Raw genomic sequence first — 27,570 nt, 5'->3', positions numbered from 1 at the left:
GGGCCTGCGTGGTCTGTCTCACTGTGCGTGAATATGCGCCCGAGGTCTGCCCCGCACCCCAACTGGTTCTCGTCTGCCTGCGCGCCTGGGTCGGGGGCCCTGTTCTGCCCGACCCTGCTCGCTGCTGGCTCCGCCCCGCTTACCGTCCCCGTTGAACAGTTAGATGTAGTCGGACTTCCGTATAATTCAATTTTCTGTCCTTTGGTTGTGTCTTTGTTTCTCCAAACCTTTGTTGTATTCAAACTTGGTTGTGGGAGAAGGCACAGTGTTTCCACCTATGCCTCCATCTTGGCGGAAGTCCTACTTTATTTATTAGTGGAACTGGATTTAGAAAATAGAATGTAAGTAAGTGACATGCCTTAACATAAATTTCAAAAGATTTATTTACTGTTAAATCTGGAGTTTTTCTTTAAAATATTGCATATTAGAAAGAAAGTTTCTTGTGATCTTTATTTCCTCACATGTATTATTATCTGAAAATTAAATGATTAATTCCAGATTTATCATTTCTCTCCAAAACAATACCTTTTTAAATTTACCCAGATTGGTTATGATGATAGTTAATTCTATCCCAGACAAGGGTATGCTGTTTTTTAATCACAGTGTGTTTTATTGTGCCCTTACTTTAGTTCTTTGGTGAAAGAGAAAGACATTTAGAAAATTATTAAAAAATGGATAACCCAGTTTCAACAGCCTTTCTTTCATAGGTTCTGTATCAGTTGTTTAAGGACTTCTGGTTTTTCTCTAGATGGGTACTATAGATGAACTATAGATGAGTACTATAGGTGAGTACTATAGATGAATACTATAGACAGGTACTATAGATGAATACTATAGATGAATACTATAGATGAACTGTAGATGAGTACTCTGGACACTTTTTTAAATGAGGTGTTTACGGTATCTCTATATTCCTAAAACACTTAGGCAATTTGAAAGAAGTATTATGGGTAAAGAGTGACCAGTTACAGAGGTTGATTATTACCCTTGGGACTGTACTATTAAAAATGTACATGTATGATGTGACTTTAGTGTAAAATTGTCCATGCATTCTGTGTGTGCCATTTTTAGTGCAAAAATAATACACAAAGCCAAGAACTCTGTGTGATTTACTTTATAAATAGCATCCACTTGAGCACTATGAGATGTGATAGATTGAACTACAGAAAAGTAAGTGTTTAAGTATGTTCTCTCCAAATAACCGCAGAGGAGTAGTTCTGCTTTGAATTAAAGTGTTAGGCACTCCCTGTAATTGCTCAGTAAATCAGATGGACACAGACAGCTGCGCAAGGGAGATAGCCCACGAGACTAAATCAATGGGATGCAGTCACTTCCCAGTGAAATTACATCACTCGATAACTTTCCATTTAGGTGACTGAAATCTTCCAAACCCAAATTTCTCTTGTCAGATTACTTATTTGTGTCAAATATTAAAGAATCGAAAAGTTACCTGATTGTATCCAGGACCTTTTTGTGACACGGCCTGTCAATGTAGGTCTTTTTTAAAGGTGAAGTTGAGTTTCACACGGAGCACCGCACACATTGACCAGAGATTTCTTTTACTGTTCTTTTGAAGCTTTCATTTGTCAAGAAATGATAGAATCTATTTTTCCCTATTCTCCTAAAAATAAGTTTCTTGTGTTATCATCATAAATTTATTTTTCAAATTGATTTTACATTCATTAAAGATATTAAGATCTATTCATTTACTCATCCATCAACTTGTTACATAGAGGTTGTATAAGAGAATAATAATGTAATGGATCATGGGCATATTTCATAAAGAAGAAGGGAGACATTTTTATATTAAACCAAGGTGACATTTCACTTGGATCTCACAGCCTGAGCAGGTTGCAGAACAATAAAATATGGGAGGTAGCATATCCTAGGGAATGAATGATGGTGAAAAGGAGACAGGGAGGGCCTGTTGAGTTGTGTGGTGCAGGTACAAGGTAGATCGGGGCCTGGGTTCAGGCTAAACATTTTAAGAGTCCTACTGGGGGCTTTTTGAAGGCAAGAGATGATAGGGAGGACCGTGCTTTAGCAGACTGATACTGTGGTGGCCTGTGTGATGAATGAATGAGCACTGGAAGCAGACCCATGTGGGGACTATGAATCCAGACTGATGGAAAAGTACATGGAAAGGATTCAGGAGACATAAATTCATACTAGAGGTTAGAGCAGACTTAACTATAGTGGGGAAACAAGGAAGAAAGGCAAGTGTTAACTGAAACTGGTTGACTTTAATGTAACTACTGAGTATTTTCCTTACTATCTGAAAGTAGAGCATTCCCGTGAATCGTTCATAAGCGGAAATGGTGTTAAAGTGACTAAGCAACTGCCATTAATTGACATGGAAAATTTTTTGAACACTCCCAGAACCCAAAAGAACATACCAAATAGCACATAAAAGTAACACTAACATATAATAAAAGCAGGAATGATTTGATGACTGCACAGCCTGTATAAGGTAGAAATAATGTATGTGCAGCACAGTTTCACTGAACCACAATTAAGAAGGCAGTGAACGCACTGAAAGACTGAGAGCCAGTGCTGTTAGGCTGAGTCGATTGAGGTCGGGGGGGTATTTCGAGGTGTAGGAGATGGGGGTGTAGGAGAGAGAGGAAAAGGGTCATCTGTTAGCATCTCATTGTCCTTTGACTCCATCAGGACAGGCATGTTACTAACATCTATACCTATGTCTGCCTGACTTGATGTCGAAGGCAGAGGTTTGTCATCTGTGTGGCTGATGTGGAAGACTTGAAATATGACAGTATGCTTGGCTTCTTTGCCTCATTTTTCTATCATAGAGTTTCTTGGTAGGCACTGAAAACATCCTGAAAATCTGCTCTAAATTTATGTGCCCTTTTAAAACTCAATGTATTTGTGGATGCAGGAAAGTACAGTGCGTGCCCTTATTTCATTCACCTTGATCGAGACCCTTAATTATGTCCAGTTTTACGCCATGTGTATGTAACATCCTTAGGAGCTTTGTTAGGCTTCTGATAACAGGCCAAACACCTCTTGCTAACAGACACACAAAATAAAGGGAGCTAAAGCACAGATGCTCACAGACACAGTTCAGAGCCTGGGGGCTTGCTGCTGAGATGCCACGTGTAGTTCTCTGGGAAGGAACATGGGGGTAGTACCTACTTTCACTGCTCAAGGTGCATGCTGCATCTGTAACATTCACTGCAAAACAAACACTGAATGCTATTTTTGCCTTTCATTTTTTTAAGTGAAAATCATCTTTGGACTTCTTTCTGTTGGTCAAAACACGTACTAATGTAGGACTTGCATAAAAGTGAGATAGCATACTATGAACTTTTGAAAAGTGGAGGATACCTGTAATTGGAAAGACTAATGGTACCACTAACAGAAAGATGAGTGTCCAGGCTGTATTTATGTTTTGGAGACAAATACAGTAGGTAAATGGTGTCATAGGAGTTTTTTAGAAGTGTTAATTGAGAAATTTCAAAAACGTATTTAAAGTTTTTAAGTATAAATACAGAGCAGACTCCAAGTAGATTTGGTAACTGTTGCAGATTTGTTGTACACAACTCAAGTATCTAACCCTAACTCGCCTGCCTTTAAGTAAATGGCTTTGTGTCTGAGTGGATACTGAAGGTCTGTCTGGCAGGAAATCATGTTCTGTAAGAATGGAGGAACCCAAAGAATTGGGCAGATGTCCTTGGTTTGGGTGGGCCACAGGCTAAGTTAAGAGAAATTTAATTACCAAGTAGGAAATCCTCAAGATGAGATTGCTTAGTTAGTACTCGATGGGATTTTTCTTCATTAAAGCTTTGTTTTGGTGACCAAATTATCTTTGTGTGTAAATCATATTTGTCTCTGCTTAGCTGAATGTTAACTGGTCCATTTTAGGTAAAGGTGTGGAACATTTGTAACTTGTTTTCTGCACCCTTTCTTTCTTTGCTTTTGTGTTTGTTTGTTTTTTAGCTTTTGTTCCCATGCCTTGTTGTGTTTTTCCTTCACATCAGCTGAATTTGCTCTACCTTAAGTAGAACTTCTTAATCTTTAGGGTATATTCAAATAATCTGAAAGTCATGTATTAAACCTCATAGTTTCTGTTTTGGACCTTCTGGGTTGGTGCTAAAGAATTTAGCACTAGAACTAGTTGGTTTAGAACTAGTTGGTTCTAACTAGTTCTCCTTTAACACTTCCTCTGTGGTTTGGGGACCCCACTTTGAGAGTAACTGCTTTATTCCAGAAGCCTTTTTGCTTAAGCCCTAAGATAGTGGTTGTCAGCTTGGCTTGGGTTGCAAATCACCTGTAGAAAGAATTACAAGCAAGACAAACAAACAAACAAAACCCACTCTTTGTGATTCCAAATCAGTAGACTGTAAATTTATGGGGATGGAGTGTGTGCATCTGTGGTTTTATAAAGCTTCACAGGTATTAGGTACCTAGTAGTACCTCATAGCTACTGCCTAACAGTACCTATGCCAGTTCTCTCTAAGGCCCTTAGCTTTACCCTTTTATTATACTAAGTTCTAACCATTTGGGGAAGACTTTAGAAAAGCATTCATTCAGCAAAGAGTCACTATATATTCATTTGCACCAGATCCTGGACTTAGTCCCAGAGATACAGAGGTGAGCAATGCAGGAATGGTACTGGAGAATTTAGATATTGCTGCCTTTTCTTTTTTTGGCATATGTTCCCATATTTTCTGATCTAAACCTAAATGAGTGGGCCTTTTATATTGTAGCTGCACTTAGGTAGGGACCTCATAGACCACGAGCACTGTTACCTGCTAGCACAACCTGATCATTGACTCTTAGAGCCTTTAGGGAGGAGACACAGTTCTCTTGGACAAAGTGGTATAATGACATGTGGAAGGAAGGATGCACAGAATCTCAGAATCATTTAAAGCTCTGCATGCAAAAGAACAGACCAGCTAAAAATATGTTTTTCCCTCACGTTGACCCGTGAACCACATTGGCAATACCAGTGGCTCTAGACAGCCCTGAAATAGTGCAATATCTGATAATATCTCTTAAAGGCCATGGCCTGGTATTTAAGATTTCTGTTTTCACTATAGTCAGAAAGTGCGAGAAAGTCCTGCACAATGAAACTTTCAGGTTTTAGACTCTAAGCCTTTAATTTCCCTCGTGACTTTAACTCCTGGATTGTTGAGAAGTGTGTTTTATTTTCAGGTATTTGGGGAATTTCCCATATGTCTTTCTGTTAGTGATTTGTGTTTTAATTCCATTGTGGTCAAAGAACATTATGTTGTATGGCTTCAGTCCTTCCAAATTCATTGAAAGTTTTTTTGTTGTTGTTGTTCCATATTATGGTCTGTCTTGTTCTGTGTGTACTTGAAAAGAATGTGTATTTATGTTTTTGAGTGGAATATCCTATAAAAGATTAAGTTGATAGTATTGTTCAGGTGTTTTTATATACTTACTTTTATCTACTTGTATTATTAAGAGTATTAAAGTTTCCAACTATGACTGTAGATTTGTATATATTGACTTTCAGTTATATTAGTTTTTGCTTTATACATTTTTAATCTCTTGTTATTTCTTCTTGGTGATTTGCCCCTTTGTTAAAGTAATGTCCTTTTACCATGGTGACATCCTTGTGTTCTGAAGCAAACTTTGACATTACTATCAGATTTCTTTTGATTGCTGTTTCCACGGCATGTCTTTTACCCTCTTTAGTTTAACTGTCTATATCTTTATATTTAAAATGTTTATATTTGTATGATGTTTATTCATATATATATGCATAGAAAGACACATGGACCACCTTTAAAGTGGATTGGATTTTTAGTAAACAGCATGTATTTTAAACAACTTGCTATTTTATACAGTCTGAGAATCTCAATCTTTTAACTGGGTTTGTAACTTTACTTAGAGTTCATGTAATTATTGATTTGTCTGGGTTTAAATCTACCAGCTTGATATTGTTTTCTGTTTACTTCATCTGTTCTTTGTTATTTTCCCCATCTTTTTCTGTCTACTTTTATATTGTATATTTTTTATGATTTCATTTTTCTATATTATTGTCTTATTATTTAAACCTCTTTTTTTAAAGATTTTATTTATTTATCTTTAGAGGGGAAGGGAGGAGAGAAGGAGAGAATATCAATGTATGGTTGCCTCTCGTGGGCCCCCTGCTGGGAACTGGCCTGCAACCCAGGCATGTGCCCTGACTGGGAATCGAAGTGCGATCCTCTGGTTCGCAGGCCCGTGCTCAGTCCACTGAGCTACACCAGCGAGGTATTTAGACCTCTTTTAAAGAACTTTCAGTGGGGGACCCCCAAAATCCAGAATTTATTTATAAAAATTGTGTATTTATTCTTAGATTTTCAAACGTCAGTTACCTTCAAAGTTCTCTCTATATGATGCAGTATACCAATGGAGACTTTTTTCCCCACTGTTCAAAACAATTTTTGAACTAATTGATTTTGATGCCTTTTAATGCTTCTTCTGTTTTTTGTTTCACTTCTTCCACATGGCAAAATGTTTCCCTTTGAGGACTTGTTTCTTCGAGGAACACAAAACCAAGTCCCTTGGAGAGAGACCTGGTGAATAGGGAAGGTTGGGGCACTGGAGTCATGCCATTTTGGGTCAAAAACCGCTGAACGCTCAGTGCAGTGTGGGCAGGGGCGCTTGTAAATCACCCATCATGAAATGGGCAAATGTGTTGAGTCTTCAAAAAAATTCACTGAAGCCAACTGCAGCCTCTCACAACAACGCCAGCTGGAACACTGATACGGATGGGTTCCTAGAACATGCACCTAGCGGGGAAGGCCTCTACAAGGGGCTTGCCCTCCAGAAGATAATTCTGGTTTGGGAGGGTCCCCTTCGTACACCCTTAATGTATCACTGACTCCCTTTAAATATGATTTTACTTCTTCACAAGTAATGTAAAATCTTAAAACAAAAATACCAGAGGTAGAATTAATACTAGCTCAGTCTTCATCTGAAAGTATTCCCTTCCATCACATTCTCAAATTCATTGTTTATTCCATTGTCTCTCAACGACATGTTCCGTATCATTGCACTGATGAAGTGTACATACTCCCAAGTCTTGGTATGTTTGTCTCTTCCTCTATTTCTGTCTATCTGGCATTGTTTTCCTTTATTTTTTCCTAACCCCGAGCTGTCGAAAGTGCTATGATGTGAAAATAAAGACTTTTAACATTCAAATTTAAAGCCAGAGGAAGGTGTGGGGAGAAGGGAGTATATGTAAATCTTTGTATACCTGCTCAATACTGCAAAGCTACAAGTCTTCTAAAAAAATAACATCTACTTTTTAAAAAAATGTAAAGGCAGGTAAGTGGAAATACATATATTTAAAATCTTTATTTGATATAAAATTGTATTGCATTTATACCAAAAAATTTCAAAAACAGAAAAAGTGTTTAAATCCATGTAATCTTATAGCATCTTTGTGTATTTTTATTCATGCAATTTTAAAGACTGTTCAAAATTTTAAAAGCATAAAGCTGTTGTATATTATTTGAAAACTAAAAAATATCAGAATAATTTGGGAACAATTTTCCATCATAACATATCTTTATATCCATTCCCTCTCTTCCTATTCTTGTGACTTTCTGGAAACCTTTCTCAGTGTTTGTTGTATTATTCATTACTGTGTTGTTCTGTACACCTTAGCTGCTTCATTATTTCCTCTTGCCTTCTTTTTGGGTTTCTCACTTTTGCTTAGCCCTCTTTGAATCTGTTCCCTTGGCTCTCCTCATTTTTTATTGCTAATGTATATCTGCATTCTGAAGCTCTAGTATGTCTTGTTTTCCCAACCTTCTGGGTCTTTCTCTTGTCTGATAAAATGGGCAAAATCACAATTCCAGTCATTGTGGAAAGCCTAGCAATATTCTCCAAGACACTTAGAGGAGGCCATATGTTCTCCTGCTGCTTCATTCTCTGCTGGGATGTGCTGTTCTTTACTTTATTTTCCAAATACCAATATTACAAGGTTGTCTTGAGCATTTACTGAGTAATGGAGAGGTTTCATAGCACAGAATGGTCTAAAATCTAAATCTGAATGCTTTACGTCACTGTCCTTACATGTTACTTGGCCATCCATAAAACCAGGAATGTGGATTTTTGCCATAGATTGGGCTTTATTAAAAGCGATGATCAATGATTTAACTTAATGTCATTAGACCTAGAATGATGCTGTATGAACAGATTCTAAAAAGGAAATTAGAAAATAAACTGGGTCTTGTAAAGGAAACATTCCTTAAAAAGTTACTCTTTAAGAATGCTTTTCTATTAGTAAAAATTAGACAAGAGGTGTTTCATTTTCAAAGTATTTGTTTTTGTATAATGAAAGTAGCCAAGCTGCCTCTGAATTTTTATTAAGGTCATATTCTGATAAAATTAGGATTAGAAAGAAAATGTTTACTCAGCATATTCTTTTCTTTTATAATTAAGTGGATCTGATGATTTTGTTAGACCTGTGGAATGGCTAACCCACCTCACACATTTAGTATTAATATATGACATTCCTTGACTTTCAAAATCTATTACATATTAAAACACTAAACCTTTAAGTAACTTTGCATGATTCATAAATATTTTTACATTGTATTAATATTTTAATTTTTAAATTTAAAAAATATAAATGCATTATTGACAAGTAATTTGTATTTAAAGAAAACAGATGCCTGAATGTGGTATACATTAATTACATAGTGAAGTGTGGTATTTCTGGAGTGCGCAGTTATAGAGTAGTAAACATTATAATTTTAAGCACTTAGAGCAATGAAATATTTCTTATTTCACTCATTTACTTTTTAGTAAACTTTAATTTTTTAGTTATTATTTTCCACCACAGTATGTCAATATTGTTCGTTTATACAGAAGGAATTATCTGTTATCAATCCAGCTGTCTGTTAATACTGGGACCATAGTCACAGTTCTGTTACTGGCCCGTAGAATGAGTGTGAAATAAGTTAGCTCTCAAGTCATTTCCTCATTTGTAAAAAATGAGGGCATTGGCCTCATTTTTTCTCAAATTTGTTATTGTTATATCTCAAAGAGTTGCCAAAACAAACACTGTATAGTCCTGAAAATGCTCTCCAAGTCTGTTATCCCATTACTTATCTGAGACTTGAATCAACTGCCCAGCATCACTACCAAGTGACCAGAGAAAGAGCTTCTGCCTGGAATACAAGTGTGTAAGTACCATATTTTTCTGGCCATAAGACACACCTAGGTTTTAGAAGAGGAAAATAGGAAAAAAATTTTGAAGCAAAAATTGTGGTAAAATATTTAAGAACATAAATAGCATAATATTTCACCAATGTAAATGTAAACAGAACTCAACAGCAGCATTAACAACCATTATTCCTCCCAAATTTGGTGGGGGAAGTATGTCTTATAGTCTGAAAAATGCGGTAATCTGTTCCACTTCAAAGTAGCTCTGACCTTTGGCAGTTTTTGTCTCCAAGGGAGCTGTCAGGCCTCAATAATTTCAGTCCTTGGAGTTGTATAAAACAAGCATAATCTAGTTTTCTAATATTAAAACTAACAACAGTTAGTCCTCACTTAATGTCATGGGTAGGTGCTATGACTTTAAATGAAAACACAACCAATTTTACCATAGACTGATATAAACAAGATTTAAGTTCACACATCTCCGTAATAATGTTATGGTGAAACGGTGTTGAATGAAACATTATTTGAGGACATGCTGTATATTGTCTCTGGTTTTTCTTTTTTCTTTTTTAAGTCAAACATCCTCTTTCATCCATTCCTCCTATAACTAGATTTGACTTGCATAATTTTTGTATAGTTTTGGACCTATGGAATGGATATAATAATAATGAAATTAGAAGTGAAGTGAATTGGAAAGTAAGATTGGATATACATTTTGGAGTTGATAGATTTTGATACCTAGGTAATAATGTATAAGAATCTTATATTTTTAACATTTGTAATTAAACCCAGACAGATGTTGAAGTCTTTACTGAGAATGAAAATACCAGTATTGGATCTTATTATGTCCCAGCCTCTGTTCTGCTCTCTAAATGTATTATTCGCTCATTGAATTTCTACAAGTCCTATAAAGGGCGCACATCTCCATTTTGGAGATGTGGTAACTGAGGCATAGAGACACTGAGCGTCATGAAACAGAAATTATTTCAGTTATAGATTGAAATTATAATATAAAAGTAAATATTATTAGAATATAGTTTTCCCCTTCCAATAAACACTACTATAGTGTTTGATAAATCTACTGTTTTTTATATTGGTTGCTGATTTATAGAGTGCTTGCTTATTTATTATATGAGGGTTAATTTGCTGGTTCTTTTTTGTACTTTACCTCAAATAATCCTCACAGTCACCCCATAAATTTTAATTCCTACTTTATGGGTAAGGAAATGAGAAGAATTACTTGTCCAAGGTCACTCAACTAGAAAGTGGGGCAAGTCTTGACTGTGCAGCTCACGCTCTGAAAGGCACGCTCCTCACCAGCTGCGCTGCTTCCGAATGCTCGGGGGTGCTGGGGCAGAAGAAGTGAATGCTTTTTCTTGGCAGCAGTGCCGACTACACTGGATACAAAATACATGTGCGTGCATCAGGCCAGTCCTTGGAAATTAGTTAATTTCTTCTTTTCTACATTAATTTCCTAGTAAGCTTATGAGGTACATACAGAATAAAGACAAAGCCAAAACTTGATCTCTGAAGTAAAAGACCATAAGTCTTTTCTCTTACAAAAACAGCAGCCAGTGAGTCACATTACTTATTATGGCTTTAAGGAAGATTTGGAATATTAAGTGAAATTTTAGGATGGAAGAATATTAGTGATGATGTTTTAGGTGTTTACAAAGTTAGACTACAACCTAGATTTAATTGGCGGTTAAAGCAGATCACCTAATACCCAATGTATGTATATTCAAATCCCTATCGAAGTTAAATACAAATATACTGTTTTGTTGTCTGTTAGTCTCCATCATTTGTACATACAATTAAGAGTTAGTTGTACTTCTGTGATAAATGATGCGATTGCTTCCTCTAGCATTGTGTGTAGTACTGAACCTGTAGACAAAGCAATTCTCAGAATATCAGATTCAGGATATGCTTAAAGCTCTTCACTTAGAGGCTGAAGCATTGAGAGCAGTTAGCACATGAGACTATTCAGCAAGGAAATTCAACTCTTCCTATTTCCCTGTTACTCAACAAGGGGATTAGCTCTATCTCTCATATGTTGATAAATACTTGTCTCTGAAAACTTGCCCATTCTTTTTTTCCTTGTACGATTTTGTTTTGGCTTTCTTTGGAGGTACTTGGTTCGGCCTGGTATCTCTTCTTAGTAGTGCTTTGTTTGTGATTGTGCCACTTTTCACTTTCTTTTTCTCAGTGGAACTTAGAAGCATTAAACACATCTCTCTGACAGTTATATATCAAAATGAACTTTTTCTGTGATGTGTGACTACTTGGCAATTCACCTCATCTGCACAGATATAAATATCTGAAGGAAATGATAAATTTTTATGTGTACCATAGTCAAAAAACATTATAATCACGAAGCACCTAAAATTTCTCCTCCAAAAAAATAAAGGAACAAAGGTAGCAAGTGAACATATGTCGATAGAGGAAATCAGTACAAGAAACACTAGAGAAAGTTTTGAAAGGTAAAGGCAAGTGTATGAGTTTTGAAAATCTGGCTAACATTGGTCATTTATAATAACCAGGTCATTTATAATAACCAGGTTATAATAACCAGGTCATGACAGTGTGGTATATTCTCTGACATTTTGTTGTACAATCCACTACACTAGCTAGTTAGGGATACACTTTCACTACTGTAACCAAACATTTCGGGTACAGTGTTTGTTTTGTTTTGTTTTTAAAGGAAGGCAGTGTTGGCATAGGGGATAAGAATCATTCAACAGTTTCCACCCTGAAGCTCTACAGTCCAGTAGAACCAGCGCGTCCAGATTGGTTAGGTGTGCTTGTTCACGGCATGGCTGCGTGCTCTCCCAAGCACTGTGCAAATGCCGTATTTGATGAAAAATGCAAAATGGCTGTTTTTCAAGATATTTATCAATCAAATATATTTGCTATATTAAAGACATATAAATGCAAATCATATTTATATTTTTTATTTTAGTAAGATTTGTTTTGACAACTAAAATAAATAATAATACAAGAGGAGGCAATTCAATATTTTAAATGAAGAAAGAGTGCCATTTTAACCAGTAGGAGCCTACAGGAGATCACGGCATTTAGGTTTAGGGTATCTATCTCTTTAGACCAGATTCCATGTTATTTGAATCTACTGTAGTGTTATTAGTATGTTTCATAAGACATAGTACAGAGCTGCTATGATCTTTAAATGTTAATGTTCTTTTCTTATCACTTTACTGTGTAGATACCCTTCATGAGACCCAACTCTGCCACAGCTCATCCTCGGAGGCAATCCTGGAAACCTCTTTTATAAGTGTGATTTTAAAAGTGTGGATAACACTCTCAATAGAGTACATAATGTAAAGGAGAACAGCTATCTTGTCCTTTCCATAAGCTTATCACTGCAAAAAGTTGCCTTTGCTTGTCAGGTTTGGATAGAATGTAATTGATTGGTTTATTACTTGGACTGACAAGGCACTTCATTTGTGTGGATTTTTTTTTCTATCTCCTTTTTTTGCACTAATCAGGAATATTCAATACGTGCATTGTTGAAAATATTAGATAACATCTTGTCAGAATTGTCCTACTAAGTAATGTTTTTCCCTCTTGCTTCTTTGGCAAATGATGATATGCAGTATTTGGACTTACTGAAGAGTCGCGGAAGCCTATGGGACTTAAATGCAATGTGCTACTTACTGCTGTCGTTGAACAATACCAGTAACTATTAGTCTGCTATTATGTTTCATTCACAATACATATGTCCATATATGAAATGCTGCATTGAGAAACTATAGACTCTTACATTAAACATTTCTAATATTCAGAAGTGAAAGACTTGCAAAGCATATGTATTCTAGTTTTGACTCATTAGTCCTCGTGTGAGAGCACTAAACTTATTAGCATGAAATTTTTACAACTTCACATTTTGAGCTCATAAGTGAGAATATATCTGTGTTGATCTCTAGATGGTTTTAGTAATGCCCAAATTTATTCAGTCTTCATTGATTTAATAATAACTTTTTGTGTTCAGTATAATGTTATCTTTCTCGACCTTAAGGATAAGGTTAAGAAAAATAAAGAGGGCGATACAAAGCTTATTGACTATACAGCCTGCCAGCTTAAAGATCTTCATCAGCATCTTTATTTTTCCAGGGTTTACAGAATTAAAATTTGATCTTCAAGCTATAATGATCAAGTTTTAAGTCAACTACAGAAATATGTCAAATATTCATCACTCCATCTTGAACTGACTTAGAAGAGACTCTTTGTTGAAATTGAAATGCACATATACATGTAAATTGTCAACTTATTTCTTGAAATATCCCAATTTGTAAATGTGGTTGTGGGCATCGTTTCAGGTATAGTGGCAATTGAAAATACTTTAATCTTTAGGAATAGACTAGGCAATGTGATACATAATCAAAAGCTAGTGTAAATATAAAGTTTCTGTGTGCTAGTAATGTATAGTTATAGTAAGCAACCATATTACTGGATGTTTACTAAAAGTAATATATATAAACTTAGATTAACTTATCAAATAATCTTATAACATTGGAAAAATAGTAATAACCTGTAGCAAAACTGGTAGGCTTATTTTTTAAGAATAAGAATGGACTAGTTATTTATTACTACATAAGTTTAAGAAAAATGTTGGTAATTATGATTGCTGAACTCCAGCTGATTTTAAGAAAAGTTACAGATTGCCATTTTTTTAATGTGCTAATGGAATAGACCCTGGCCTGCCTTTGATGTATGGTCAGAAATTACTAGTTGTCATTTTATGTTAGATTTCTTGAGAACTCATTAAACCTTATAGTTGCGGTATCACCATTAATCAAAATTCCTTCCCCCGTGGTTCTAATTAGAACACTACATGGTCATCATTCTCCATCTTGCAGTCTTCAGTGATAGGCTATTCCAGATTTGGTGCTAGCCCTAGGAATCTGTCTCACACATCACAAATAGAAACTGCATAACTCATAAAATTTGGTTCTAGAAACCTGTATTTGGAACAGGAGAACTTTTGAAGGGAATGGAAAACACTTTCTCCTGATAATCTCCTGAATGCTGTCATACTTCCACAGTATAAAATCTTTTCCAGAATTGGCCCAGTTGCTATTCAAAGGAGATACTAATAGGTACTTAAGAAAATATGAACCAATTCACAAACATATGTGAGAGAAAACAGCAGCACAACAGGTAAATGATGGCTATTTGTATTGCAAAAGGAAAAGAAAAAAAATACTAAAATACTAGGAAGGTAATTAAAAGATCTGAAATACAAGAAGAATGATGTGGTAGTGTGGAACAGTGGTTCTCAAACTTTACATTGCATCAGAGTCACAGGAAGGACTTCTTAAAAACAGATTTCTGCTATAGTTCCCTCCTTATCTTCCTTATCTCGAGGTCCTCCTTCCTCCTGGCTCTCAGGAGTTTCTGATTCGGTGTGTATGTGATGGACCTGAAAATGAGCATTTCTAACAAGTTTCCAAGTGATGTTGATACTGCTGGCCAGGGATATCACTTTGAGAACCATTTGTGTATGACGCTTCTAAAATAATTATTGTGTTGTAGCTGATATTTTTTAAAGATTGTACTTATTCATTTTTAGAGAGAGGGTAGAAGGGAAAAAGAGTGGGAGAGAAACATTGATCGGTTGCTTCTCACACACCCGCAGCTGGGGACCTGGCACGCAACGCAGACATGTGCCCGGAATGGGAATTGAACCAGTGCAACCTTTCTGTTCGCAGGCCCGCACTCAATCCACTGAGCCACGCCAGCTAGGGCTGTGGCTGACGTTGATTGCTTGAATGTTGCTTTAATCTCTTCAAAAGGGCCCTTACACTTTCAAACATATTTGTTTCTAGATTAAAAAAAATTGTAGTAGTTTTATCGCAGTACGTACACTATACAATACATATAAGTTACTTTCATACTTTCATATTGTAAGTCACTTACAATACATATAAGTTACTTTCATAAATTCAGTTAAATGTTTATTTTATTTTATACTGATTATTGGGGAAGCAATACTTTAGATTCAGAAATGAATAAAAAAAATATCTTCATCCATAGTCTACTAATTCCTTTAAAAAAAAGATCTGAAATCAGGGTTGTTTTTGAACTTGGGAACAAAACTTAGCCTTAGCCTTTATCCATCTTAAATTTAGAAGAATAATAAAGATGTAGAAATTCTGTATCATTTATATATCTTTATTACTTATGGTATTAAAAATAGATTGCTGACCATAAACAGTAAGACTATTCACACCCATTATCTGACTTCCTGGTTTATATTCTATCACTTAATGAGACTACTCTCTTTTTAAACACTTAGTGTTCTTTATTGACGAAACTTACCACTGTTTTATTTGATTCACAGAATGGGAAAATGTTATGAATATTTCACCAAAACCAATTCAGAAAGACTCTATGCTTCACAATGGAATATTAACGTTATTAACTTTGTTTTCTGAAATTGTTTTTGACCATTGTAACTTGCATAAGGGATTTGGCTTTAGTATCGTAAGGCACATGACGGCAGAAATCATTTTCTGCAGTTGGAGTCAGCACTTTGTAAATTTTCCATATACTACAGATTGTGATTACAAATATTTCTGAGATGGACATGCTTTGCAAATGCATTCTTAATAAAAAATGCAGGTCCCTTTCTCCCAGCACTCGCTCGAAGACTTTCTGCAGGTCTGCTGATAAGATTCACTGCTGTTCAGGTGCATAAGATGTGATGAAATTGTATGCTCGTGCTGGGCGTTGTAAATAAAATGGGGTTGACCCCAGCCATCATCTCATTTATCTGATTTACATTGTAAAATTAAAGACCTACACTATTGATTAGATCATAGTTAGTTAATTATGAACAGGTAAATTCAAAATTACGTGGGGCTGAAGCTCAGCAGGTTGTACTGCTGAAAATTTTTCCAGGGCACGAGCAGATGGAGATCAGTTTATTCAAGAACATAGCAGACGTGTTCAGGTATGGAAATGTCAAGACATTCTCTCATGCTGTGAAGAGGTATTCGACCTTACTGTGTATTTTTAGATAATTCTTTTATTTGATATTTCATTTTTTCACTTTTAATCTTGTAATCTGGTTGTGCAGATGTAGTTAACTCAAGAGATCCCATTATTTAAGTGATTATTAAATATGAATTTGGATTTTGATATAATTAATATAATTTCATGTGTAAAGGATATTTCTGTCTTCCTCACCACATATTACTGGCTGTGATAAAAGTCTAAAGTGGCATGAACGAAAGTATGTGGAAGACTTCCACATTAGTCTTATGTTTGTGAAATATGATAAAGACATTTTCTAGTTACTTTGTTTAGAAAATGATTATATAAGTGGTTTACACTCAAATTGTTGTAAAATAGGAATAAAATATGTCTTTATTGATATTAACTGTTATTCAAATATTGGTAGATTGTAGAATTTTGTGCATGTTTGTATTCTGTTAAAAGTAATTTAATTCATGGGCCACAGGCCTGCACTTTCTCCTTCTGAGATGAGTACCTGAAATAATTGGCTACTGTTCAATGAAAGAATCTATCACTACCAGTTAGTAGATTTGGGTAATGTTCAAGCTGCTAGTGAGATTTTATTTAAGTAAGGTTAAAATTCAAGACCAATTCTTTTGATCTTTCATGTAGAGAATTTCTACGTGGAAATGATGGAAAAGTAAGAAAATGCAATCCATGAATTCTCTGGATGTTTAGGGTTTTCTTTAAAGTGAACCAATATAATAGCATGTATGTTCAGAGTCAGTATTTTATTTGTCTCAATATGGACTTGGAAGGGATCTAAATAAATGTTTCATGGACAGAAAAAACAACTTAATTATGAATCAACTTGATCATAAAAAATGTACATTCCTTTTCAAATCCTATCTTGGGGATAGCTCTTCTTCCTGAAGTTTAGCTTAACACCTGGCCACAAATTATATGCATAGGAGGTGCACGTAATTGTTTCTGTTAGTTTAAAAAGTAGTTACTGTGCTTTCCTAGTGAACTTATCAATTGGATATTAGGGGAGTTAAATCCTCTGGAACACTGGCATTTAGCCTGTCTCTTAGGCACAAAAGGAAATATATCAGTTGTTTCTTTTTTCCTTGTATATATATTCTCACCAATTAGATAAACATGGCTGCTTGTTATGGATCATGGGACATACAAACATAAATCATTTTTGTCCCCTTCTTTGTCTAGGGTGCTATACTTAACCATAGGCTAAGTAAGTATTTTACATACATAGAGAACCATGTTTGTTTGCTCACTGCATTTTGTTAAATCAATGTGTAAAAGAGTTTACACTGCTATGTCATTATTTACATTTGTACCCATTATTAATCTGATGTGTAGGAAATTGCATTTAGTAAAAATTCAATGAGACAGTCAGTTTTCCTTTTATAAATGGGACTCATTTAATTTCATTTAAATTGTAATTTTAGGTGCCCTATAGTGTTAATGTGGACAGTATTTATTAGATGTTTAAAAAATACTTCTTTAAGCATCCAGTTTGCATTTGATTAAAAATTTCACAGTGTTTCTTTACAGGTTAGTTTTATATTCTCTCAATATTTTCAGACTTTTCCTTCCTATTTAACATATGTACTACTGGTATGCTATAATAGTCTGTTTTTATGATATAGACATTTGCATTCTTTAATAAAGTATATTGTGTTGTGTGACTGTGCTTTTGTGGGTCAATGACTTCTTTTGCAGAAGATTTAAAAAACATTTTATTCACTGTTTATTTTGATAAAGTAAATATGTACTGTCATTATGTTTCCAAGTATATGGAAGAAGTAGAGGTAGAGACCAACAATAATAATTTGATCATTAACTATTTCAAACTCAATTTTTTTTTTTAGGTAGCAGAGTAATTGTAGATCTTATAAGTTGCTGATTTTTGCATTTTTAAATGATATAAATTTGTAACATATCTAGAATTTGTTCTGACAGAATTTGCTTAAGTTTACAAAATGGTGTGTGTGTACGTGAAATAAGTAATCCACTATTTTTACTATTTAATTTATTCTTCAATTTTTAGTATTCTTAATGGTTTCTCATATGTTTATCTATGCTATATTTATTTTTGCAAATTCTGCTCAAGTTCACTGTGTCATTCAGGATTGTTTTGTTACCAGCACGCAGACATGTCTTCCGCTCAATATTCTAGTTTGGAAACAAGCAGATGTTTTTCCAGGTGGAAATAATTGTAGTCATTTCTTTAAAGAGCTTTTATTAGTTTATTTGTTTATTAATAGAGCTAATGATTTCAAGATCGAGATATTTCTTCTGTTTTTCTCTCCTGGATTTTGGCAGTTCTTAAGTGTATAAGCTACTCCTCTTTGCTATTTGATCTTGGAATTGCAGTCTTTGATTTACTGGTGAGTGAGCTCTGAGTCGAGAGCACTCCCATATCACCCATAGTTGTGACCGGCAGGCCTCCTTTCTTCTGGAAGCCGTCACAAGTTCAGTAGAGTTCCACGTGCAAACTGAGCCATTCCCAAATGTACCACAGCTGAAGGGATCAGTAAGGATTGGGTCATTGCTAAGTGGCATGTACCTCAGCATCATCTTCTAACAAATCCAGCACATGAAACCTTTCTTTTCCCTTTTCCCTTTTGTATTTATTCTTGAGCTGAAAGAATACTCGATTTTATGGTTAATTGAAATCATCCACAAACTGGGAATATATCAATGTTACAAACTTGTTCTTAGTCTAATAGCTGGAAATTCATAGATACCTTAACAAGAATCACCTGTGTAGGAGAAGGTAAAAAATAATGAATTAAAATTCACCTTTATATTATTATGGTGTTTGACTTGAATTATATACTATAAATCTTAATTTGCAAATTATTATTATACAGTTCTAGAATGAATATGCAGTAAATATGTTGTAATTTGACATGAACTAGGGAGACATTAATATCATAACTCTTCACCTATCAAGAGCCTAGATTATTGGCATTGTGAGATGTAAGGAACATTGCCGGAATTCCTGAAGTTGAACAGAAAAGACTGTATTTACTGAAAATTGAGTTCATCTACTTAGTAGAAATTCTCATTTTTCATGCCTTTGTATTGTCAATTTGCCATAGCCTTAGTAAGGTCAGTGATCTGGTTTCTGAATCCATCATGAATTGTTGTTGGGCAAACACTGCTTTGACAAATCCCCTGACAATGTCAGAAAGCAGTGGCTGACCCGGTTCAAGCAAGTGAGGACTCCGAATACTGGTAAAAGTTCAGTGTAAGAATTCAAACCCAGCAACAGAAGGGTGGCACTCACTGCAGACACCACAGACGGGCTCGCCGGTAGTCACATAGCACGTCTGGTACTCACACTCATGGCTCATTACACTCAAAGACTGTGTAATTACGTTTTATGTATTTTCCTGATAAAGTAGAGAATGTGATTTCCAAATTCCCCTTTCAAAGATGATCAAAATATTAGTTTTCATGCTTGAAGGAATATGCCCTCAACTATCCAGAAATTTCAACATTCTCATAAACTCAGAAATGTTTATACTCTGAAGGTTCCTATAACCATCCATATATTTAATGTAATTAAAATTTTAACTATTGAAAGGTAAATAAATTAAGAAAGAAGATAAAATTGTGTGGGCTTGCCATTTAGTCTATATTACATTTGATGTTAGCTATATGTTATCTATTGTTTCTTTTCGCCTTTTTATTTTTTTCTGTTTTTTGATTTATGCTTATTGTATTGTTTTCCATTACCATTTAGTCCCCTTACACACCCCTCCCCTCGCAATCATCACATTGTTGTCCGTGTCCAGGAGTCCTTTTTCCTTTTTGCGCAATAGCTCCACTCCCTAATCACCCCACCCCACTAGCTGTCATCTGTTCTCCATTCATAATTCTGTCTCTGTTTTTCTTGTCAGTTCATTCAGTTTGTTCATTAGATTGCACATATGAGTGAAATCGTAATGGTGTTTGTCTTTCTCTGACTGGCTTATTTCACTAAGCATAATGTTCTCCAGGTCCATCCATACTGTTACAAAGGGTAAAATTTTCTTTTTTACGGCCAAGCAGAATTCCAATGTGTAAATGTCCCAAAGTTTTATCTACTCATCTGTTGATGGACACTTGGGCTTCTTCCATATCGTGGTGATTGTAAATAATTCTGCAGTAAACATAGAGGTGCTCCTATTCTTTTGATTTAGTGTTTTGGGTTCCTTCACGTACATTGTTGACTCTATTACAGATATTTCCTTTTCTCCCCTTTTGCTCACCTCCACCCAGCCTCCACCCACCTCCTCCCAGCTTTCTACCCCCCCTTCCCTCTGGCCATCACCACACTGTTGTCTGTGTCTGTGGATTATGCATATATGATCTTTGGCTAATCTGTTATTTCTTAATGTTAGAACACAGATATTTAAATGTTAACTGCTTTTAAATATAATTTTGGATAGTTCATTTATAACACTGATATAGTAAATAAAGTACTGTTATTCTTATTTGACTTTATTTTTTCCATGGCTAGAATTATCATAGTAAACATTTTTCTTCTAATTCTGTATCTTGAATCTGAAAGAAGATTTTTGAAAAAGTATGTAAGATTATTTGATTCATAAGGAGAAAGATGTAGAGGAAGAAATGAGTAAACTTATGACATATAATTGTGTTTTAAGCTTCTTTATACTTGAATAACTTAGCTAAGTTGCTAACTTTCCTAAAAAAACCTCTTGATTCCTAAAATAGATCTTTGGGAGATTGAGTTTTATAGCATTACATGAAATTTTTAGTATGCATGTATATTTATAGTCTCCTTTAGTGTGATTTTAAAAAAAATCAGTTGTTTTTGTGTGTTTATAATAGCTGCTTCTCCATTTTTTCTCATAAAGGTTATTAAATAGAAATTAGTATATATTCAAGTAATATGAGTCCTGTAGTTTTTCCCCTTGGTTGCTTAGTTGTGGATTTCTCAATTTTAAACTTTTAAATCAATAACAGAAACAGTATTTAAGGAGATTTTGACAAATTGTTTTGGAGAAAGTATTTTTTCATTTAAAAAAAGCACAAAGAAAAGGAGGAATAAAATTCTTTCTATAAGATGTATACATCTTTGTTATTTGTTGTTAAATTTTGGTCTTGTTATTCCAAGTGATAAATTCTTTTTATAAGACACTGAAATAATACAGATCTTTCTTCATTGTCAGCAGGATGAGATTGTCTGAAACGAAGAATAGGTATGATAGTTTTCTTAGATTTTGTATATCATAGGTGGCAAAGATACTATCAAAACATTTATTAATACGATTTTAAATGTACTAGGAGGTCCTTTGAAAACCAAATACACTGAGAAAAAGTGGCAGGTAAATTTTGAGAAAATTTATATTTGAGAAAATAATATCTAGTTCTTACAATGGCTGTTATTTGCAATAGATCGTAGTAGCATGCTATAATCATCTAAAGTTTAATTATAATCTAATTAACTTGGAGAAAGTGATAAGATACAAATTGTGTAGAATTGATTATTTACTTGTGTATGTAGCCTGTAGAATTCTTTAGATCTCTAAAAATTTTAGAACAATCACAATGTATTGAATTAAATTTATAAACCTGAATTATGTGTATCATATTGTTTTTTAAATTTTACTCTTTGCTTATGCTGCACAGTCGTTGCCGCTTTTTCTCCCTTTCTCCAACCCCACCTAGCCCCACTCTCTACCCTCCCCTAGCCAATCCTCATATTGTTGTCCATGTTCATATGTTGTGCATGAATATTCTTTGGTTAATCCCTTCATCACGTTTCATCCTATTCTTCTCCCCAACTCGCTCCCTCCTTCAGGAAGCTGTCAGTCTCTCTTATGTATCTAAGCTTCTGTTCCTGTTTTGTTCGTTAGTTTATTGTATTTGTTACATGCCACATGTAAGTGAGATCATATGGTATTTTTCTTTCACTGAATGGCTTATTTCACTTAGCATGACTTTCTCCAGGTCCATCCATGCTGTTGCAAAATGTAAGAGTTGCTTCTTTCTTTCTGCTGCATAGTATTCCATTGTGTAATTGTACCATAGCTTTTTTATGCATTCATCTACTGATGGGCACTCAGGCTTTTTCCATATCTTGGCTATTGCTTTTTTAAGCTATCTAATGGGCAAATGATTAATTCTTGAGGTTCAGAGCTGATACTGTTGTGTTAGTTTTAAACACATATGGCTATATATATACATTTATTCATATACTCTTAACATTTCTATTTTCAAAGTGTTCTGAATGATATTTTTTGTTAAATTTATTGTTATATTTTGTTTTTCCTGCCATTATTATTTCAGGTTTAGATTTTTTTGTCATAAACATTAAGCTAATAATCTCATGAGATAATGGTAGAATGAACAATGTTAAAGTTGAAATGTACAAATAGTTTGCTATTTGTCTTTGAATGAGTGTTTTAAAAATATTATTTGGGTATATCATAAATCTGCTTACCTTGCAGGTGTGACGAATGCAGACTGTGCTACCATTTCGGCTGCCTGGATCCTCCTCTGAAAAAGTCTCCCAAACAAACGGGCTACGGGTGGATATGTCAGGAGTGCGACTCTTCGTCTTCTAAGGTAAGAGGGGAAAGCCTGTAAGAAAACGTGTTGTTTTGATAACTGCCGTCAACTTCCTAACTTTAAAGGGATTAGAATATGAAGGAACAACATTTTAATCTAATGTACTTTTAAAAATATATTGCTATGGATATTTATTGCCCTTAAGTTATGGAATAAACAGTTCTACTAAGTTATAGAAATTTCCTATGTGAAATTTTTTTTAGCTGTTTTATATATTCTCTATATTACCGTAGCTTATCAAACAGTACTGTGGTAGCCAAAATAAAGTCAACCTCTACTAACTTACCACACCTAGGAAATAGAGACTAGCGGGGAAATTCTGACTTGAGTCACAGAAATTTGTTTTGACCAAAAAAAGAGACACACACATATATGTGTGTGTATATATATATATATATATATATATATATATATATATGAATGTTAACTAAAAGAATAACCAATAAAATACAAAGTTTTTTGTAGAGTACTCATCTTAAATAAATAAGTATACTTTGAGTGTTTATAAGGTCTGTTTTTTGAAAAAATTGGTTTTTATATTTTAAAATTTATTTCTGATATTTATTTTAGCTAAGTAGAAAGGGTGAAATTTCTAATAAGGTTGTTTAATAGTTTATCTCCAAATATAAACTACTGAAGTTATGTCTTTTGAATATCATTATTATAACCTTAAGTGGTAGAAATCTACAGTTTGAGATTATTGTGTTTCATTGAAATATGTTAGTGAATAGCTAGACTCCTAATGCTTTGATTCATTTGACAGAAATATTGAATATATTTGAACTAACACATTCTGGTCAGCTGTGCGTTAATCGAATTGTTCTTCCTTAAATAGATAATGGAAATTAACTGTATCGCAATGTGCACATCAAGCCATCCTCTTTAAAATGCTACTTATATGCCGTTATCTGTCCTACGGTAAATTATAATTGATACTGAATTCCTATATGATCGTGGAATCAAAAATATTTTTTTATCATTAGTTAAAATGATTTGCTCCCACTTACCTAAAGGTCATCTGTAAACTTTTTTTAATTTAAAAATTCAGAGGAACATTTGGATGTAGAAAAAGGACTACTTAAAGATTTTTAAAAGTAACACATTTATTAAAATACTTGTACAGTGATTATTAAAATAGAACATGGTATTCATTTTATTTCATAGTAAATAAATCATTTGCCCAAGGTTTTAAAATATACAATTTCAAGAATTATTTTCCACCTATTTTATTAAGATCTATATATAAGAAGGAGCATATTTAATATCAAAAGGTTTTATTGCATAATTTAAAAATGCTATCCAGAAATTATATTTTAATTAAAAAATTAGTTGCATACTCTAGAGTTTAAATAGTTATCTTATGGAACTCTTTGTAATAAAGAACAATTCTAGGTACATTTTTTGTTCATAGTTTTCTCCTACCCTCAACAAGCAAATTAGGAAAGCAATTTTTGAAAAAGGATTTATTGCCTCTTATATATGTTTTTTTAATACATTCTTTGGGAAAGGCTCTATACTACTATAAATATGTAGCATTATATTAAATGAAAAGAGGCTTTAAGTTATATAGTAATTTTATTGATGAGTATTGAAAATTCAAGGAAATCTGTTTCAAGTAGTTTGGGAGTATATCATGAGAAGGGTAAGATGTTTTTTGTTTTTGTTTTTTCCTCTCTACCAGGGAATAAATAGGCCTTTGGACTCTGAATGGAAATCTATTAGAATGGCACTTTGTTAGAAAACTTGCATTGTATTTGCTCGGTTTGACCAGTGTTTGGATAGCTAAAATCAACCAACATTTTGAAATTACATTGAGAGGTGTTATCTAATTTTGGAATGTCATAGTTTACTGTAAGAACAGTAGCACTGAAGGGGATTATATTTTTATCATACCAACATGACTATTATAGACTTACACTTTTTCCCAATGAAAAATTGAGTTCAATATAACAGTTAAGCTGAAAGTTAAGGAAACAATTCATTTTCTTGAATATTTGTGTTATATCAACTCTGTTTTCCCTGCTTTTGAGGACTTCCATTCCTGACCAGCAGGTAGTGTATTTCTGTTTACATTTTCTCTTGAAGATGTTTGCTAGTATTGGGCCCTGCCAAGAAAGCATTGGCAGATAATGTCATGCTTTGTAAGTCAGTGCGTTGCTACAGAAGCCATTCAATGGGAAAGGCAGTAGATTATGAATATCTGCGTCTAGAAAATTAGTGTCATCTTGGGGCCTCAAAGAAACCCAGAATGCAAGTTAATATAATTTGTCCTTTATTTTTCTGTCTTTGCTTCGGTGGAATGTTATTTGTTAGGTAATACTGGATATACTTGCCATGTTCCTGTACTTTAATGACAAGAAAAGTTGAGGCAGAGTAGTCACTGCCAGAGAAAGGAAGTGAATTAGTTGCCAATAACTTTAGGTATAGGGAAGTGAGTGTAAAATTGTTGTAACCATAAAATACATATCTAACTTCCTTTCTCTGTGGTAGTTAGGATTATTAAGTTAAGAAGTGTTAACTTTTAGTATAAAATATCACTCCAAAATAGGAAATAATTTATTTAGCTTAAAATTTAAATAATACAAGGTGAGGGTATATAGTTTAGTATGTGTTGGAAAATGCATTGTACTTTAAATGTTATTTACCGATTAACACTGTTTCCAAACTTTACACACTGAGGGAAACTAAAATATTGCCATGTATTCTCTCAGCAGCATAATGGATTTATACATGACTTTGTCTTTCAAGTAATAGGCTTTTTGCTGTGGGCTTTATGTCACTCTGTCACTGATTATGCTTATTACTTTTACAGAAATTCCACAAAAGTATATGAAGACCCCTCATATCTAAATACATAATTTTAAGTTTTAGCCCATGAAAGATAAAATACATCTAAGTGTAGTTCTAATTAAATAAATTTAATAACAATATACCTAAAAATAGAATGGCTTTTATAAATGAGATATAATCGACTATAACATTATATTACTTTCATGTGTATGACATAATGATTCAGTGTTTGTATACAGAATGAATTTTACCCAAACCCATGAATATAGCATGATAAGACTTTCTCTGTCTTATCAACACTTCATAAGCCTAGGCAGTCACTTTAGTTTTCATGAAAAATGACCAGCTACATGGATGCATGTATACCATTACATGTGTACACATGGAGACATAAATCTGCACACATACCAACACATGGGAACCCTTTTCCCATAGGCTGTGCTTTGAAGACATTTGATTTAGGTAGCAGCTGAATCACTATCCAGACAGTGAACTATGTTTATTTTCAGTGGAACTAGTTCAATGCTTCCTGTCAACATGAATATGTCTTTCTTGCTCTTCTCCATGTTGTGAAAATACTATTGGCAGTGAATGCTATATGCCTGGAAAAACAATGTACTTTATTCTTCCTCCTCCACCACACCCATCTCTTATTTGTTCCATCTGTACTTCCATCAGTTCACCCAAGCCAAATACCTGGAATCGTCTTCAAGCCTTCCCCATCCTTGTTCCATACAGAACATCACTTCCTGAGTGCTGTAAAATGTTTCTCTAGTCTGCTCTTAGCGCTTTTTCTCTACTCCTACCAACTTAATTCAGTGCCTCACTTTTTTTCTCATTCTATCAGTTTCTTCTATTTTATTACAAGCTATTTAAATAGATCTGCTAGACTTATCTCCTCTTTTATCCATTCCCTTCACTAGAGGCCTCCAAATGTGAAGAGTTTGCATCACAGGGGATAGACAAGATGACTGATTAAGTCAACATGGTCCTGTGTTATATCCCATTTTAATTTCTATGTCGGAGTCTGTTTTATCATGCGAACAATATGTTCATGCTATAAGACAGGTATATAACTTTACATGTACACACTTATAAAAAGGTGCATACTGAAAGATTTTTAGTTTTGGGGTATATCAGCAAAAGTATTTGAAGACCATACTCCTATACTGCTACTTGAGTAATCTTTCAGAGAGTATATTTGCAACTTGTTTTATAACTGTTAGTATTTTTCATCCTCCGACATTTCCAAAATATAACCCCCCCCAAAAAAATCAGGAAGTTAATGTTAATACATTATAACCATTGAAATTTTGGACCCTATTCAACTTTTGTCCATTTTTGTCCAACTTTTGACCCTATCCAACTTTTGTCCATTCAACTTTTGCCATTTGTCCACTAACGTCCTTTATGGCAAAAGGAGCGAGTACAGGATCATTTAGTTTTCATGTTTCTGTACTGTCCAGGTTTTTTTTTTAAAGATTTTATTTATTTTATTTTTAGAGAGAGGGGAAGGGAGGTAGAAAGAGAGGGAGAGAAACATCAATGTGTGGTCGCATCTTGCACGCCCCCTACTGGGGACCTGGACCACAACCCAGGTGTGTGCCCCAGCTGGGAATCAAACCAACAACCCGTTGGTTTGCAGGCCAGCACTCAGTCCACTGAGCCACACGGCCAGGGCTGTAGTCTCTAGTTTTTCTCATTTTTTGACTTTTATTATCTCTCCACTTTTGAAAATCACAGGATAGGTATTTTGTAAAACTTCTTTCACTTTTTGTTTTTCTGATCTTGTTTTTAGGTTCATTTTATACTTTCTATCAGGTGACACATGATCTTTATTTGAACCGTAGATAGTGATGTTAACTTTAATTGCTCAAATTAGGAATTATATGAAAGTCTTCCCCATTCTCTTCCCCTTTCTAATTAATAGGTAATTTGTGAGGGGAAGAAAGTTGGAACTATGTAAATATCCTATTCCTCATCAAATTTTCATTTTCTGTTTTTTCTCAATGGGTTATACTGATTATTATCATTATTTATTTT

General features: G+C 34.3%; 1 protein-coding gene across 6 annotated transcripts in view; it reads left to right on the top strand.

Moving 5' to 3' along the window:
- Window positions 1-27,570, top strand: part of PHF14 (PHD finger protein 14) — a 188,180-nt gene that overhangs the window by 99,527 nt on the left and 61,083 nt on the right. For 4 of the 6 annotated variants that reach the window (XM_037046387.1, XM_037046385.1, XM_037046389.1 and 1 more), the window contains exon 17: window positions 22,617-22,734. In XM_037046387.1, coding sequence (XP_036902282.1) covers window positions 22,617-22,734 — 118 coding nt within the window. Of the gene's footprint in view, window positions 1-12,370; window positions 14,360-22,616; window positions 22,735-24,418; window positions 25,592-27,570 lie in introns of those variants that run through there. The other 2 variants (XM_037046386.1, XM_037046393.1) reach the window with 2 other exon arrangements.

Source organism: Sturnira hondurensis, unplaced genomic scaffold (genome assembly GCF_014824575.4).
Source record: "Sturnira hondurensis isolate 20B ecotype Veracruz unplaced genomic scaffold, ASM1482457v3 Scaffold0005252, whole genome shotgun sequence".
NCBI classification, from domain to species: Eukaryota; Metazoa; Chordata; class Mammalia; order Chiroptera; family Phyllostomidae; genus Sturnira; species Sturnira hondurensis.
This window is presented reverse-complemented; position numbering and strand designations above follow the sequence as displayed.